Genomic DNA, 19287 nt, shown 5'->3' on the forward strand with positions numbered 1-19287 from the left:
TCAACCATTTCCTCTTCTTTCTCTGCAGTGTTGTTCATGTTTGTTGAAAAGAGTGATAGTCAACATTCCCATCAAAAACCATCTGTGCAGTTCCTCTATAAGCAGAGTACTTGAAGGGGGAAATGATGTCCTCAACAGTCCATGCCATGATATGTGCCTTGGACTTTCTGGTCCTGTAGCTGAGATATTTTGACTGAGCCAAGAAAAGTTCTGAACTTGCCTCTCTTTCTTCCATGGACAATAACTGTCAAAAACAAAAGATCTATAAAGCTTTTTCTGCAGTCTTTTTATTAACCTTGGTGGTGGTATTTGATTGTCTGCCAGAGAATGAAAACCACAACAGTAAGCCCCAGAAATGGGACATTTGAGAGTTCTGCATGAGATCCACACAGCTGTATGACTGAGCAGCAATATCCAAAGAGGAGGAAAATGCTTTGGTTGCCTCAAGTGAGCATGTTAAAAGAAAGATTTGTTTTCCTTCCACACAGRTAAAAGTGCTTGTTAGCTGATGAAGCAGAAACGACACTCGAAGTATTGATGGAGACATGATAGAAATATCAAAAGTCTCCTGTCATTTACAGCACATGTAATCAAAAGAATCTCAGTCTCTTTCCTTACTGTGGTTTAAAGTTCTTCTCGGCACATTGGGAAGTTGACAAAAGTGAAGACATTAAACTCTATCAATATAGAGAAACACAAGAAAATAGCATAAAGAAACAATACRTAGATGCCTAATTTCCTGTCAAGCTTCCACTTATTTGCATGGATTCCAATCACCTGCAAGTAAACAAAGTGTTAGTTAATTAAGCTCTGAAGGAGACTTTTGAAAACCACCATTACAAGCTAAAAATTAAAGTCTTCTAAATTAGAGATCCCTAACCAAGATATACATATATTCTTGGCAATTTTACAGATGAAAAGGCAGCATATTTTTTTCTGATAAAGAAAAGGGATGTAAAAGCCCACCCAATAACTCAAACATGAGCATGACTCTCAGCTGTGCTGAGATCATATTAATGAACCCACTTCAAGGCCCCTTCAAAGTTCTTTATTTAATGGAGAAACAGGYTCCTAGGTGCCCAGTTTCAGTATGTGCTACATTTTCAATATGTGGGGCATAGTAGCATTTATTCATTGTTTCAGTATCAACTAAATTAATGCATTGAAGCCCTCTCCCTCAGTGCCCCCTCAGATCTTTTATGTCCCAGTAGTATACCAGCACCCAATGTTCATTCTTTCAACAGCTTCAGAAGAGCTAGAGCAGAGCAAATCATTAAAGAAAGCAGAACTAAAGGGAATTACAAACTACAGGTAGCAAAGCAATGAAATTCACGCAAGGCTCCTATTTCCAGTGGTGTGGAGTAACTCTGAATCCTTATTTCAGTCTTGCTCAAAAGTCTCTGTTGAGGTTTGCTAGAGAGGGGTGGGGGAGAAATCAGAGCATTCAACAGTAMAAATGAGAGAATTAGATGCCTTGAACTCAACTGACATAGTTTATGCTATGAAAAAGGTCTTTTTAGAAAACCCTGAATAGCCAGCCTAATACTATCTGCATAATCCYCCTATGTTTTCCAAAGTGCTGGTTACTAATATGCATGCAATGACATCAGATACAAACGTCCAAAGAATATCTTTGCTGTTTCACAAGCACTGTACAGTATTGCAGAATTGGGGATAGGACAGGAAAAGAACAGGCTCCCACAGCTTATATATCAGATGCATTAAGAAGTTAGTGGCATAGTGAACAGCCTTGCTCATTCTACCACTTAAAATCGTGCACAGGTGATGTGGAGCTTTGTAAGACCTAGCCATGCAACAGTGTGAATTCTCACGTGATGATCATCTCCTCACAGAGTCTCCACAGGCAGTTGGCAAAAAGATGTTAGTATAAGTGGGTATTTATACCTTTGGGATTTGATTCTTCCCACAGTGGGTTCCCTGGGAGTCAGCAGGATCAGATCCTAAGTACCAGCAAAATTGACTTTTGAAACAGAATTATTGTTTCATCTTAACAAGTCATGTGTTACAAGGACAGGGCCTTATGCTAAGCAACACTTAGCATGTTTATTCAAAGTGTTGAGGTTCACAGTCCTCACAGACTAATCGTCATTAAGAGGTTTTGCTAGAGCACATTGTTATTCCAGGCTGGCCTTAAAAACCAGATGCAGAGGCAAAGAGGGATGAAGTGTACCTGGGTGTTGTCCCAAYATAAAGTAGAGACAGGCCTGGGGTATGCAGCTGAACACAGGAACACAGAAGTACTATTGGATTCCACAGTTTCAACACTGCCATTGAAATCAATGGGAGCTATATGTAGCCAGCACCTCTGCTGCACCAAGTGCCAGATTTCAGTCCTCAGTGAGGACAGCGACAACTTTTCTACTCATGGTATTGCTAGAAGGATTGTATTTTCCAAGAATCAATGCTTTGGGGATGATAAGTACTTCCAATTTGTCCTTCTATAATATCTCAAGTAAATAGCTAATTATTCTACAATTTGAATACTCCAAAGAGTTACATTTGGAAACACACAAATACTTACAGTAAGCGCCACTGATCCTAGCAAAAGTGCAACTGAATAGACCAGTCCTTTACTGTTTATCTTAACCTGTGGGAATTAGATAGAGAAAAGATCTTTAAAATGTTTAATATATAATAACTGCGCTTTGGAGATCAGAARCCAATTTATTGATTTATGGTAGTCTACATTCTGTTTTGACTAGTAATTAACTTCTCCATTTTAAACTATGCAAATCCATAACAGATTTATCATAATGAAGAATCAGATAGTTAAAGAATCAAAACAAATGAGCAAGTTATCTCACCTCTATTAAAAACATGGGCATTTAKAGTGGATTTTAGTTTAAAGATCCTCAGTAGAAATAAATACTATTCTCATCTTACAGCCAAAAATACTAAGGCACAGGGAGACAGACAGATGCACTTGAAGCTGTACCACTGTAGACCACTGAGGAAACAGCCAAAACCAGACATCCATGGCTTTATTTTCTTGCAATACAATATAATGTATTCCAATTGACAACAATGGGAATTAATTGTCTGCTGTGGAGARACTCCTGGTTCCCTGACTGAGAAATAACATCTTATTTAGCAACCAATAACATGCTCAGGAGATTTTTTTTATTTGTATGCTTTTAGGATATGTTTTTTTAAACAAACAAACAGACACAGTAAAAATATGCCCGGTATACATACAGATGATCCATAATTAACCACCATGGTCTGCAAACCCCATGGAACTCCAAGGCCCACCAGAATGTCAAAGACATTGCTCCCTATTGTGTTGGATACTGCCATGTCACCAAGGCCTGTAGAGAGAAAAAAAACCTCTCAGCTATAAACAAATGTATACTCCATGTTTTAAAGGAAATTAAAGGGGAATGATCTGCCCTGACCTAGTCCCTCTTGGATTGGCCAGAGCATCTGAGGTAGGGAGATAATTTCCATAATCTTTTCATGACTTTTGAAAACAGTGTGCAAAATCTGCTAACTCTAGCTACATCTTTCTTGTGGCTTGGAGAGCCTTTACTGGGTGAATGGTAGTCATTCAGCATCTGAGTTCAATTCACATTCAAAAGGAAGTTGATACAGTTGCTCTAGACAGTCTGCAGCYGCAGAGAACCTGGAGATTGTCTGTTGGTTTTAGTCTGTGGAATACCTGTCATTTAGCTCATGTCAATGACAAAAAGCGATCCTGAAAAAGAACTAAACCAGATAGGACACAAAGATAGTAAGCASTTCTTGGGGGTCAGGGCCTAATAAGCAATGATTCATTCTAGGAAAAATAAAGTGCTACAGGAAATAAAAAAAAGAGTGAATGGTGCTGAAGTCACTTGGCATTACTGAATATCTGTTCCTCATGTTCATCCTTGGCTAGCATCTCATTCTGCACTAATGTCAGAGGAAGCAGTGGAGGCAACAGCATTCTTCTCTGCCTTTGCTAATTTCCCTTAGGTACAGGCCTAGCTATTGAATCACTTCCACAAAACACATACTGGGAAGGAAAGGGAATTTAGATGTAAATGCGACACGCCCTGCAAATACTTTTGAGAGTTCACAGAGCAGAGACAGACACTGCTGGTCATAAGTACAGTCTCTGCATGCAGGGAGATACTGAGAGAAAGCTTATGCTTCAGATCCATATTATGGCAGTATCACTTTCTACTCTTTAGATATTTCTCTCTAATCTGTCTTGTAACTGTCTCTCTTGTAACGAAGTGTACAAAAGCTGTGCACTATCCTTGAGAGAGAGGGGCTGCTTTTTGCCAAGCTTGCCTTCACCTTTAGAAGAAACAATACCTCCAGTAGTTTGCCTAATACTAAAGAACTGATCTAAAGAAGCAATCTGTTCATTTTAAAATGTAACAAGTTTGCCTCCAATCCTTCCAAAAATCTGTTCACTTTAATAACTACATATGGAAAATTAATTTAATAGGAAGGTAGTTCCATAAGAATCCTGAATACTTTTGTTCTGCTTTTTGTGAGATTTTCCTGCACACAAGAAATAACATAATCTGGAAAATTAATTATTTTAAACATATAATCCTTTTTAATCAAGCATTCTCCTTCTGATGAAGAGATTATGTCTAAAGTGTGACTCTCAGAAATGATACATATTATTTAATACTGTTATTCTTATCTCTTACTGCAAAGATGGGACTTTCAGGTAGTTAATTTACGATTTCAGAACCCTTGCTGTTTGCCCACTGACATGTAATGGAGAGCTCATTATCTGAAAAAACGTCTAGGGGAATTAATACTGTACAAAACTACAATCGGAACCTGTTGTACAGGACAGCACACTGTCGGGTTTAATGTTTTTCAACTACAAGAGAAAAGGATGTGGCTAGAGATATTTCTCAAGCAAAAAAGGAAATGTAAAAAAAATTAATCAAAAGTTAAAGATACATGAGAACTGTTTGACAGTTTCAGTTAGAAAGTTGATGAGGACATTGCAGACATTTATCTAAAACCCCTTCCAGTGCCTCTATTCATATATGCCAAAGGGAAAGAGGTCTGCGTTTGGACAAGAAGTATACTTGCAGCATGTTCACTTTTGCCAGATCCTCTTAAACCACTTCGTTTCCCCGGGTTCAAGAGGTATTTTGAAAATCAATACAAGTTTTACACGGACATGTGCTGATAAGCATATGTTCTTCAGCATGGTTTTTTAATAGCTAATATTCCATTTTTGCCTGCTACTTACATCTTTTTRCCCTGACTGATACATACCATGCATGTAATATCTGAGTGTTGAATGAATGCGAGGCTGTGCCCAGTCCCATAAAGCAAAAGATAACAGGACAGAGATGACCTTTTGGTTCACAGTACAGTGAAATAAAAACTAACAATAAAATTGCAYTGAGAATTGGTGTGTATGGACAAAGTAAATCACAGAAAAGGTATGTAAGATTGTAATTATGTTCCTTTAGACAGAGTACCTTGTCTTGCTACTATTAAGCTGGCCATGCAGTCTGGGACGCTTGTTCCTGCAGCTAAGAAAGTAATGCCCATGATCACATCTGGTATCCCAAGGGTGTATCCAATCACAGTCACCTGAACAGCAAGGAAAACAGATTAGCCTATAATACTTGGAAAGACCTCCACTCCAACACAATTATGGCACACTCTTAACTTTGATCTATGGTGYGGACCCTGACTCAAGATACCTACCCATTTCTGCAATAACCAGTCTAAAACCAACCTAATGAAAAGCACTTTGGGGTATATTCCTAAGCCTTCTATGAGCAAACAAAAAGCTCCCTTTTCTGTAGTTCTAACAGGACATACCGATCTTTTAAGGAGGTCCGACTTGTTGGAGTTTCTTGTTTTCGTTTTTTGTTCCCAAGAATGACAAGATTCTTCCTAGTGCAATTCCCAGGACAGAAGGACTGGAACTAATTTATACTGGGATACAGGGGTAGAGATACAAAGAACTTAGTTTTTCCCAATACATGAAGAAGGAATAAGTTTCCTGCATGATTTCTCATATAATCCCCAGATGAGCAGTTTTTGTTACACTGTCCCTTGGGGATTCAGATGCAGCTTTCCAAGAGCTTAGGGAATAGCTGAAGCTCGTAGTACAACTTTTTGAAAAGACAGGCTACTGTATTTAGGTGAATATCCAAAGCAGACTGAAAAACACTCAAGAAAAGAGGCTGAACAGATAGCCAGGAACACAAAGGAAATAGTCTTGTGGGAGTGAAAGGATTGAAGCAGGGACAGGCAGCTGCTTCCCTGTCAAGACTGCTAAGGGTGAAGGGAATCCACTCGTCAGCCTTCATATTCTCAAAAGCAAGCTGCAGCTCAGAAACAAGAGTGGGCAAGAATCTCTGCTGTAAATGGTAATGGGGTACTGTCTGCCTCTTGAAATAAGAGGTGTTGCAGCCTCGGTGAGCATGTCTCTTATTTGTGAAGGGAGGCACCTGCAAATGACACCAAGGCCTTACATGCGTGGTCCTACGCAGGACAGATAGTATGAAGTGAGTATGCGGCTTTGGCACAATTATACCTGGAAGAATGAATGTCTAGCATATGAGTTTCTCTTTAAGTGTCTTTAAAACAGTCCACATCAGGAGAGAGAGGGGTTACTTTACAATGCAAAACTTTATGAATTAAATATACGGATAACACAGAATCTTCCACAAGAGAAAACATGATTATAAAGAAATAAAGTGCCTAACACATCTGGGGAAGATTGAGCTGTTCTCTACYCCCAAATATTTTGCAGGTATGAAGCTTATGAGCAAAAATTCTTCTAAAATATCACACCAAATTTCAGCATACTGCATTTCTATGACTATATACATTCCAATATGAAAGAAGGCAACAGTTTCTTCACTGCATTTTCTTTTGAAAGAAAAAATGAGCATATTGCACAAGCAACCAATCTTCCAGTTACAGTTATATACAACATCTTGGCTTTGCATCTTTCAGTGTAGAAAAAAAAGTAACTTCTAAGTATACTTCAAAAGTACCTTTATTTTTTTCATTTCTAAAACCAGGCTGAGGTGCTTTCCTATTTGTGCCCCTTCTCTGACTGAAAATGTACRCTTAAAAAGAGAAATTAAATGATACTAAGAAATAAAAAACAAGAATCTAGTCTAATCTTCAAGTAAGCGTGCTGCTAAATTGATCGCAACTTGCAGATCTACAACACGTACAGTCTGCTTTTCRTATGTCTAGGGCAAATGGAAACATTTTACAGGCAATCATAGTACTCTTCCCTAAAAAAGATTTATTGCATTAGTCCACTCAAAGTATTTTACAGTACTTGTGAGTTTTCAAATCTTGCTACCCATCTGTATAGCCATATTTCTAAAGGTGCCTCAAGACAGATGCTGCGAGAGTGAAATGCCTTCATTTAGACCTCCAATCGCTAGTAGGATCTGGATGCCTACATTCTTTTGAAAATCTAGCTGGCACCTTCCTATATCTGTAAGTGCCCCATACACAMGGAAAAGGTCCAAATATTTGTGAGAAAAGAGTAGCATAAGGCTAGAATTATAATAATTAGAATATTCCCTGAAGAGACTGCACTATGATTACATACGCTTCTTTATCAAAAACATAACAGATATATTAGCTATTCTGCAATACACATTTCACTCAATATTGGAAAATCTTGCTATATGCACCTACCATCCACACCATAAAGTAGGAAAACAAGGCAATCCAGAGAGTGGATAAGATGAACGTCAGCATAAAAAAATTCTCCCAGCGYGGTTTGCTGCAGTTTGGAATGGTGCAAAAGAGCAGGAATATCAATGGCCATGTCAAAATCCATTTGATTTTGTTCATTTTTCCATCTACGGGACAAAGAAAGGAAAAATCAGTTTAATTTTTCTGCTATGGTCCTTGGCCCAGTTATACCCCTTTGAACAGAGCAGATGATATGATCCCAGATAGTTGATTAAAACTGTGCATGTCAGCTCATTTCCCAGTGTACCTTTCATCCTTGCTTGCTTTGTGTTTATACTGTCAGCTAAGTTCTGACCTTGTATGCATATACCAGGACATTACAGTTCAAGCCTTCCAAAGTGTACGTAAATCCAAGAAGGAAACAGAATCAGAAGGTATGGCTGCTTTTGAAACGACAGTACTAGTCAGATTTGCTGCTCTTTCAAATATGTGTATCATTATTATTAATCCAAAATAAAAATCTAAAAAATTATTTGCTAAATTTTTTAAAAGGAAAATTGAGAGGCTGGTAGTGAAAATAACCTGCACCTTCTGTGCAACAACAGAATGTACTTTTCACAGAAAAAACAGAATTGCCAAACCCAAACTGTGAGTGTGACAACCTTGTCTCATATACTTGACTGTAGTCACTTGGAGAGCACCTCAAACTAGGATTCAGCAGATCAAGACTTGACAGCTGTTTCTGCAAATGTGTATAGCACCACCATGGGTAAGTCACTTAGCTTCTGTAGAAGAAGAGTGAAGATAACGACTGCCCCTGTACAAGTCTCTGAAATCAACCAGTGAGCAATACCAGAGACCTGTTATTACTGATGAAGGCAAGCGTGAACTTTTCTACTTTGAGAAAATGCTGTAAGTATTGTAAATGTGCATGTAAATCTCAATACATAGAAGAGATTTATTTTATCACTGTGATATATTCAGAGATATAAATTCCAGAAATAACAGAATTTTTACATGTTTCATGAGGTGTCCTGCAAGTAGAGTAACATATTGTTTTTTCAGGCTAAATCTGAGTTTTACAGCCAGCTGCGTGATGGGTTTTGTTTGGGTTTTCTTCACATATTTTACTATAATAAGGATTTCCTGTTATTTCAATCAGTATAAATAAATTGGTAATTATATGCATGGCATGAGATCTACCAAAATATGCCATTTTGAGCAAAATGGGTGATCACATTGAAAACTATCGGATACATCTTTAGTAAATTTATATAACTAARTTAAGAAGAGCCCTTAATAATCTGGGAAAATTCCAACAATTTCACCAAGAATTTTCCTTCAGCAAAAACAATGGGATTTAGGATTTGTTTATGTGAGTTTTTCTCAGTTACTTCAATTAAATCCGAAATCTGTCACCTGGACCTATGTGCACCAGATGCAATGAAATTAAATGTTAGACATTCTAAAATGTAGTATTACCTCTACTATCTGTGAGGCTACTTACAAGTCTAATTTAATGTAACAGCYTTCTCTATTTATTCGGGTATATACTTTGGTGCTTAGCTATTTTCCTGCTTAAGTGATGAATCAGCTCCTTAACTTGAGATTTCCTTGTGAATTCTGAGAAGTCATCAGCCCACCAGGAAATCTGAGCTTGGCTCTTTATTCCCTTTAGCTTGCGACTGTGGAACCTAACACAAAAAACTATTAAGGTCCCTTGGTCAATTCTATTCCTCGAATTTTACATATCATTGGGGAGCTATTACAGATTTTTCTGGGAAGTCCTTTTTCTCTATGGTTACATATACTTTGGCAGAGGCTTTTAAAACAGTTACCTCGTATCTGCTCTGTCCAAAAAAAGGAATGATACTTCTTAGTTCACAACTCACTTCCACGCTGTTTACAAGGCTATAAATATCATACGATAATTTACACCTCCTTCTGCTTAATTTGTTTCAGTTTGGATCATTAAAGAACTCCTGCTGGTTAATTTGGACTCTTTGTCTACCCATGGTGCTAAGCTTGGTTCATAGTCAAACAAGTTAATATGGGCTTTGCTGGTAATTGTACTTAATTCCAAATGCACAATGAGTGGGCGACTGTCTGAGAGGAAAAAATACAAATCTGACTCTGATCTAATGTTGGTGTAATATGACTGACTTCAGTGGTGCTCCACACAGAAGAGATTCAGGCCCATTCGTCTTTTAAATACCATGAATAAAAGAAACAAATTTGCCTGAAGAATGAGAAGGACAAAYGCTATTAAACTCTATTTGGGAATATGCATGCTGCCAGGAATCCTGTCTAATGTCCTGAATCACTTAAACAAATGCTTACCAGTGAGAATTCACAATGTTTTACCACTGGCATTGCTGATCTTGATAAATTCTAGGAAATGTTGGTGGAACTTGCCTTTCTCTTGTCTTTGCTCAGACTCAATGGATGTGCATTAGATTAAAAATCCTGGCTCCATTACCGGTGATGCTTTATCTACAGAAAGTCATGTGTTAGAACTGCATTTTTCAGCTATATAGTTTATGGAAGTGACCCTTGTATTTATCATGTGACAACTGGGCTTGAGACTTCAGAGAACAAGAACTGTATTCTGGGTTTTGCTGGGTTAACAGAGAAGCTGACTGGCCATTTACAGCTAGCCTGGAAGAGTTCCAAACTATCATGACCAAAGTAGCCTACATGATACACTTTACTTTGGCTTCTCTTTTGTGTTGGGATTTGCTATTTTTATAAACTTTTATATATGGTCTTATATGGATCTGGCCTTGGTTCTGCTTCAGATCTTTTTCTTAAGCTCCCACTGTGCTGGGTAATGGAACTAGTGTGCCACCCAGTGCTAAAGCAGTCTGAGCTTGCTCCAACATCCCAGTGAAGTGAGACCTCACTTCCTCAACAAACTGCTCACTTCATCCACTTCCCCTGGCTTAAATAAATAGACAAACAACATCCAGCTTGAGAAATTTGTTTTTTCCAACTCTTTTGAAATTACCTCTTGTGCTGTTCTCTTGATTTGTTTTTGACCACCCATTGTAAAATAACCATTAAAATGATCTAGCTATAAATCTGTTTAATTGGGGTGTGTTCTTAGTTAATGACAAATTGTTTAATTATTCTTGTTTAGCATGTCCTGTACATCTGCAAGGAAGAAAATTATTATCATTAACACTATTATTCAATAAATAGCTGTCCTGTAAAAACAGACAAACAGTCCCATTACAGGACATTAACTCAGTTGGGTTTTGGCAGAATGGGCCACTTCTTAAGCTCGGGGTCTGAAGGCTCCTGCAGCATCACATATAGCTGAGGAAAGGCATAATTTGTTTATTGCAGTCCTTCATGACAATAATGAAAGAATACTGYTTTATTACAGAAGCCCATCCTGCTCTATACTCTGTTCACTTCACTCTACTGTTACACTGAATGATTCGTTTTTTGCTTGAAGTTATGTTTCCTCCTTTATATATCCATTTCTCTGTTCCTCCAAAATATTAAACATATTTTTGGAAGCCAAGCAGGACAAATATTCCAGAGAAGTAATATTACAGAGCAGCCTCATTACAATGTTTATGAAAACCAAGAGAGAGCACTGCGACAAAGAGTCCTTTGGTAATTCTCATTGCCTTTCTGGAGTGCTTTTCTTTCTGGATGTTATGCTTGAAAGAATCACTTTCACATACAGATTGTTTTCTAGTAAAAAAAGTTAATAACACACACCAAAGCTGGTAAAAAGTGTTAGCAACATACATCACAGCACTGACAAGAAAGGAACATTTCCTTAAGGCACTATATAAAGTGCCTTTTTATAGGAAAAATATTTTTCAATTTGTAACATCCACAAAGAGTTGAGAGGAGCTCTGCACAAAAGAGTGAAACTGCTTTTGTGTTTTTATTCAGATCAAGAGTGTGCCTTTGAAGTATATATAACCTGTTTGCCCCCATTTACTCTATTTTGGTTTGCAATATAGAGCAGTCTTCAGTCACACCAATGAGATTCCCTTGGTATAAAGCTGATTAGGAGGCACAAACCTAAAATGCTTCTGTTAAAAATGGACCTTCAGTCCATGGGACCAAGCTAGAGTAGTCTGCAACTACACTGGCAGGGGTCAGATGTAGTTACTGCAGTATGACCACGTAAATTCAATAGCTTTTCCCACTTTATCTTCYGTTAAAAGAATGGTAGTCATACACAGGAATGCATTGCTACGAAGCTCACGTTAGGAACGTAAGAATTGCAAATCRCTATTTCACATATTAGATACTTCAGAAGAACACGTCCAAACCTTCAAATCTGGAAAAAGCATCTTCCTTACACAAAACAATCAGTAGCTGACTGATCGAAAAAAGTCCTAAAATCCCTGATAAGAGTATAGTATTGCCAATTGGATTAATGCTTATTCACATAAATCTCTAATTTAAGGCTACTGGAAAAATGGGGAYGTTTTCTTAGTGTTTACTACTGATTTCTATTTTTTCATTTTTTACTTTTGGTAATATTAAACTTAGAAGAAAAATAAAGCAGTTACAAGCTGATCTAGGATGTTTAGTGCTGCAGGTTTTTTGGGTGCCCCACTTTATCATTTTTAAATTACTGTTTTTTAAATCTCTCTACCTTTTTCATTTGGAAAAAACAAAATTGTTTTTTCCAATGAAAACTGATTTTTAGATCATCTTGATATTTACAAAGATTATATTTACATCCACCTATCATTAGCAATATTAATTCAAATCTTGACCTTAAAATGCATACTAATAAGGTACACACCTCCACACTGGGAGCTTTGTCACAATCTGGATAGCTGGTAAATTTCTCCTAGAARGTATTGTTCTTCAGGTTTGAGACCCGTCGGAAAAATTTAACATATGCAGATTAGCCAATCTGAAAGCCTAATTCATTTATGCACATCTGCATTCAAAATACAACAGATGAATATGAAATTTTGTCCCAAGTATAGGACTCGACACAGAAGTACTTAAAAGAAATGTAACAAACTAGATCAATTGTGACTTTTCCATCAGAATGATTTTCCACTGAAAAATGTCTTTATTGCAAAATAAAAAATTTCTGAGTCAATGTTTTTTTAATTTGCTGTTAGGAATATTAACACAGAAGCTGTCTCTCTGCCTTCTTAGAAAACCCTTACTGATTTCAGCTCTGCAAATTTCCCTAGGAATCATGAAGAGGCTTCCAAACAGGCAGTAAACATGTTAAAACATTCTTATTTCAATTCTTCTGCAACAGATCTTTGAAGGGAACTCTTTCTTTGAAAAGTCTTTTCTTCCCGTGAAAAATACTGAGGTTTTACTTTTCATCCTCTTCCAAAAGAGGCTATTTTCCAAAACACTGACACTTTTCTCAGAATAGAAGTTCCTTTTTCCAGAATACAAGTTCCAAATTCCAGACCATGATATCTGTCAAAAAAAACCTCATCCAGATTTCTRTTTTCAGCCTGTGCCTTTACCACACTTTGCATATTCAGATCTATGCCAATAATGTTCCCTCAGAGATATATTTTGGTTCAACAGGAACAGAACCTGAACAAAGAATTTATTCTAGTCTGCAGAAACAAGCTGTACTCTTAGTACAGAATTACTACAGGTTTACATAGGATAATATTCAACAGCAATGAAATGTAATAAAGCAGAGTACTCACTGTGTCTTCTTTGACTTGATTTGTTTTTGGCAAGGTAGATTTTATATGTTTTAATATTGCTGTCTATTTTCAAGGGAAGAGAGCTGGGGTTTATAAACTTCCTCAGGCCCTCTATACGCTTTTGGAGCAAAGTGACGAGCAAACATAATAATGCTACTGAACTGACCCCTAGCCTATTACATTTCTAAACTCTCCTGTGTACCTTTGTCCTACACAGAGTGGATTAGTTGTGCTCAACTCTCACAAATGGAGTACTTTCTACCAGTTAATTTTCACCAACAGGATTCCAGTTCATGAGCTCTGAGAAATCTCACAATGCAAAACAAAAATGCAGCACATGAGGACAACTGGGAGATCTGCCTCAAAAGTGCACCTGTGATCTGAACAAAAATGCTAAGGTAGAYACACCATTAGACAGGCATTAGCAAGAGGAAGCTCTTCCAAAAAACCTTTCTAGAACACTGAAGTTAGGTCTCACTCTGAACTGCTGTCTTGAAAAACCTTCTGCCATTGCAGAGAAGCTAAATTAACAATTTTGCATCAGTGTTTCCAGAGACAGGCAGATTTCCACAGTCAACTGTTTTCTGTTGTTGACTCATTACACATACATTTCTTTGATACTCAGCAGTAGTTAAAAAACAAATGTTAGGAAAGGAAAGGARAACAAAATAGAGAACATCATTTAAGATCATGGCTAATCCGTATCTTGGCTATACAGTTCTGTTCCTCTTGTCTCAGAAAGGGTATAGTAGGACCAGGAAAGATTCAGACAACAACACAATAAGGATGATCAAAGACACAAAGGCAGTTCCGTGCAAGTACAACAAGATAAGTTAGGAGCAGTCCACCCTGAAGACAGACAACTTCATGAGAGACATAATAAAGATCTTGTGTGGCAGAAGATCTAAGTGCCACAGTGAGGTGCATGGGGATTGTTTTGTCCACTTTTCCAATGCAAGAAGACATCAAATGAAGCTAATAGGAGCCAGATTCAAAGCAAGTAAAAGGATCTTCACACAACTGTAGAGCTCCTTGCCAAAGGATTGTGGCTTTTAAATATTTGTGAAGAGTCAAGAGAAATTGTACAGATTAATGAAGAAATATGTGAAGGATTTTTAAATGTTTAGAAATCACATACAGCCCAAGAAGTTCTCTGAGAAAATAATCAAAGAGCAGGGTAGTATCATATACACTTGTCTTGTTCACATTCTTCCCCAGACTTCTTCAAAAAGCTATAGCTGGAGTCAGAATATTGGGCTAGATGAACATCTGGTCTGACTCAGTACAATCATTTTTATGATTTCAGAAGATACTGTTAATTCCTTTTGGTTTCTATCCTGGCTTTGCATTTTGGATCCATACAAAAGGACTGCTAATCTCCTTTATTGCCATCTCATTTTAGCTCYGAGAATTATTCGTCTTATTTTACCTAACACCAGCACAAGTTATATAATGCATCCATGGTGCAATCCTGWGAGAGAGGGAGTTCTTCATTTCTGTGAAACCAGCAGGAGCTGGAAACACTGAATATTTTAAAGGATCTTGAATACGTGACAGTGAATGGGATTTAATCATCCATTAAAAGCTGCACAGAACTGCTTTTCTGAGTCTCGGCTCTAAAAGACTACTGAGCTATGCAAGAGCTTTGACATATCATTTTGTTGTCAGCATATGCCTGCTCAGTTTCATCCTGCTTTATTCTGATTCCTTTTCTTTTTTAGAGAGCTGCTTCCAAACAACTTCAGAAAAATCAGATAGTACAGCATCAAATGAGCCTTTCTCTTGCAAGGTAATCACTCACAGCCTAATGGTATTGTCAAGAAAGAAACTCCTCTTTAAAGGAGAACATTTCCTCCCAGACTGAAACTAAAAGCAAAGCCTTGTTTGTATGGTATCAAATGCAGTTTCCGTAAGAACTACTTGAGTTGCCTCCTATTTCAAGATGGGCCTGAATCACATCCTGTGGCAAATCTCTCTGGGTCTGAAAGATGGGATCTAGGCTAGATACTATGGTTTGACACTATTTTCATGTAAAATTTTTTATTCTCTATTCTAATGCTCTAAAGTCTTACTTTTATAACACAACACCATCATTGATGATATATAAAGCAGCAAATGACAACTGAACATCACTCAAAGACTGATGTAGTGCTTTAAACTTCACTTACACATATTTCTGCTTCAGAAGAAACTTGTTCTTGCAAAAGGATCTAGGACATGCAATTTGAGGAAGGAAAACCAAATCCCAAACCAGACTAAAAAAAGCTGACTACAGAACAGCAGGGAAAAAAAAAGAAAAAAAAAGAAAAAAAAAAAGGTTTGGACCAATTCATATTGATTTCCATTGGAGCTCTTAAAAAGACTGGGCTGAATTTTCTACTTAGCACATTACAAGCAGTTGACTTGGAAAGTCCTTTCAGTGTCTGTTCTTCATACGACTCTTTATAGTACTGAGAGAATAAATGAACTTTTGATCTTTAGAAAATTTATATGCCTTATTCCTGGCCTGAAAATACATCAAAGGAGAAACAGAGGGGATTCTGGGAAACTGTCTGCAAACTACCTTTTCCCTAAAGCCAGTCTCAAATGTCAGAGTTTTTGGCTACTGATTGTGCCACAGCACTTAAACAACAATAAAGCATGACACTGTTTCTTTATATTTTCCCAAGTGGCACTTTTTAGAGCAAAAATAGAAGAATTTTCCCAATCAATATATAATAGATAATAATGAGAACCCAACCATAATCATCTCCAGACAACAGATGAATAACAAAACCTGAAAATACTGATCAGAATTTTAAACATTTATTTCATCACTCTTAATGTATACTCTTTGATTTCATGCTGAACTTTTGCTTCACCACAGTATGAAATGTATCATCAGTGGTTCCACTTTGGCCTGTTACACCTCAATTATCTTGAAAGACTTTCTAAAAAATGCAGAAAAACTGCATTAAGGAAAGGGCAATAGCATAACTCATAAATCCCTCCTTAGCTGAAGACATTTTGCGTATTGTGAATGTCACACACTTTGGAAGCTCCACTCTGAAGTCTATTTTTCATTTATAAAGAGGTGGCCCATATCTTGAACAAAAACAAATATGACAATCTGGTCTCCAGGTAACGTTTGCTACATGTTAAGATTTTTGCATTGCCTGGAATGTAAAAAGATATATGTRACTGCTCAATTAAACCTTGAATTCAAAAACTTGATGGAAACAACTAGGTTAGAAAATCTTCTTTGCCGATATGTGCATTCAAAGCTGCATTATGTGGGGAGACATTCTTGCTCTTTATAAGTTGTTTACTATTATTATTATCGATATTAATATGTTCATGTGTGCAAGCATATTGTTGACTTATATTCACTTATTTTGCCATGCAATAAAAATAGGTTTTTCATGCTCTCACTGAATGAGCACATCGAATGCACCTATGTTTAATGAATCAGTTGTTACCATTCTTCACCTCCTGATGAAAGTCTGTAACTGCTGACTGCAAGAAGGTCCTTTAAGAGCACACACTATAGTGACACATGAAAACATATCATTTTTTTTCCACTTTTCATGTGGCAAATTTTCCAGTATGCTTGGATGTTTGTTCAATCACAAGGGTCTCTCCTAAAATGGTAGCGATTGAAGCAATGCAACCTTCAAGTTAGAATTTTGTGCGTGACATGGGAAATTCTTCCTTCTTTTTCACTGCATGTGATGTTCATTTATGCAGAGTAATACTGTTGTTAAACAGTGGCTGTGTGCCAGATGACTACTGACTACATGCCTGTGAGGGATAATCTAATCTCTGCTGTCTAATCACCAAAGCTTTTGAGGGTGAGTCAACAATGTAATGTGCCAAGGCACTATCATAATAAGGCTGATTATACATAGCCCTTTACACCAGAGGATTTCAAAATAATTTTCAAATGTGAGTATTAGATACTGCCACTCTAAGAATTGTAAACACCTTCAAAAATATTAAACTCTGTTTCTTCTCCTAAACCTTTCTTCATCTTCCTCTAAGAAGCCATCCCTGCAGTTATTATATCAAGATTTTTTATATACCTAGTTGCCTCTGGCCTAGTAACCTCCAAGAGACAAGTATTAACTGTTCACTTCAAAATTACTTTTAGTACAGTGCTCATCAGCTTAGTCTGACATGTTTTTAAATATAAACCTGTCTTACCTGCTTTCTCTTCACCTCTGGCAAACTAGCATTTCCACCATTATCGTGCATGGCAGCTGGGGAACACTTCCCTAGGATCTGTTTTCAGTCATGTAGCTACTGGCTTGGTTCTACTGTCCTTAAATCCAGCTTCCCGACATCAAATCAGTCCCCTTCCTCCTCTCTCCCCACATACGTTCTCTGTTCTTACAGCACAGTGTTTTGCTATTTTCCGTAATTCTCTTCTGTTTCCTTACTCTAAACATCTAGAAAGTAAGACTTACCTGGTAATGAAAATGGAGACAGATTGTCATGCTCATTTTCCTCCTCTTGGTTTACCACAGGGATGTTCCCATTTTCAATATTCTCGTGCTTTCCATTCTGGAGCTGTTTGCTTGAGCCATTTGCAGATTGGATTAGCCGCTGACGCTGTACAATCACAGAAAAAGTTTCTGTAAGCTTGGAAATGTTCCTGACTTTACTAAATCTGTGTTTTACTGTCTGTCCAGCCCCAGTCATTTGAGCCTTGCTATTCCTCCACAAAGCCTTTTTTCCAGAGAGTAACAAACATACCTGTATGTGACCTACCTGTCTCTGTGAGGCCAGTATTAACCACTGATCTCAAAATCACTAACTTGATGCTTGAGGAAGCTTTTGTATCTTTTTTTTTTTCCTTCAATGAGCATGGTTATTCTGAAACACTTCTCACTCAACAACTTACTGCTCAAAGTAGGAGCTGACCAGCAGTAGGACCATAACTATGCAGTAACACTCAAGACATTGCTGTAGTATTAAAGGTGGCCTATGAAAGACTCATGACCCCAAATGTCTCCTCTTGAAGTCCAATTCTTCTGCCTCCTTCCCATCCCCATCCCCTGTAGTAAATGTAAAGATCCTAATGTACATTTCAAAAGCAAGATTAACCCTAGTTGTCCTTGTCTGGGTATATAAATTCTCATGAAATATATGTATTGCCCCTATAGGTATGTCTAAGACTGCTACATTTGCAATACATAGTACAATAATGGCAGTGATCAGTCTTAAATATCAGTATATATACCAGTTACCGTACTGGAGAATGTGGGACGAACAACAATTTCCTACTTTTTTTTTTTTAAAAAAAGGAAATACTTGTGAGAAATACTGTTAGGTAAGACAATGCCCCACTGGTAAGTATTCTCTTTTTAATAACAAATTGTTGCAATTTTCTATAGAGCTCTGCCTTGAAAAATAAAGTAACTGCAACAACATGCAAAACATTCTAAGACTAACATTAACACATGATGATTAAAAATAGAGAATACTCATATCTGAATACTTTGCAAAACTTTGGAAATATGAATATAGGAGAATAGAGAATCAAAATACTTTGGTTTAGAAAGGATTTTTTGCAGACGTTGAACTAGCAAATACCAGTTTGCTGGGTGCATGTCTATTAAGAAATAATTTGGTTTTTGATCAGTGAATTGTCTTCAAAGCAGAAATTTTAGAGACAACTGCTACTTCATGCCTTATCTGATCTTTTCCTGCTCTTGGTCMTATGCCATCAAGTTGATTTCCTAAAAAATATTTCACTGTTAAGTTGGACATATGTTAAAAATGTATTAGACTGCTGCCTTCCTTCACAGGGGTATGTACAGTTCTGGGTAGAAAAAAAAGAACTGTGATATAACATCTGCATTCTGGGAACTAGCAAAAGCCTCTGTTTCTGAAGCTACTGAAATTAATTTATTTGCCAAAGTAAAAACCCTTTTCTCACATTTGCTATTGTAAGGAGCAAAGGATAAAGTCCTGC

General features: G+C 37.2%; 1 protein-coding gene across 1 annotated transcript in view; it reads right to left on the reverse strand.

The window, feature by feature from the left end:
* Positions 1–574: 574 nt before the first annotated feature.
* SLC24A4 (solute carrier family 24 member 4) overlaps positions 575–19287 on the reverse strand; it is a 94343-nt gene continuing 75630 nt past the window's right edge. Inside the window, exons 12-17 of the mRNA XM_085317532.1 lie at positions 17777–17921; positions 7663–7829; positions 5463–5577; positions 3217–3329; positions 2543–2608; positions 575–777 (exon numbers count right to left, since the gene is read on the reverse strand). Of these exons, the coding sequence (XP_085173658.1) occupies positions 625–777; positions 2543–2608; positions 3217–3329; positions 5463–5577; positions 7663–7829; positions 17777–17921 (759 nt within the window). The 3' untranslated portion in view covers positions 575–624. The remainder of the gene's footprint in view (positions 778–2542; positions 2609–3216; positions 3330–5462; positions 5578–7662; positions 7830–17776; positions 17922–19287) is intronic.

This window comes from Rhea americana, unplaced genomic scaffold, assembly GCF_003343005.1.
Source record: "Rhea americana isolate MKP2758 unplaced genomic scaffold, rheAme1 scaffold_5, whole genome shotgun sequence".
Taxonomy (NCBI): domain Eukaryota; kingdom Metazoa; phylum Chordata; class Aves; order Rheiformes; family Rheidae; genus Rhea; species Rhea americana.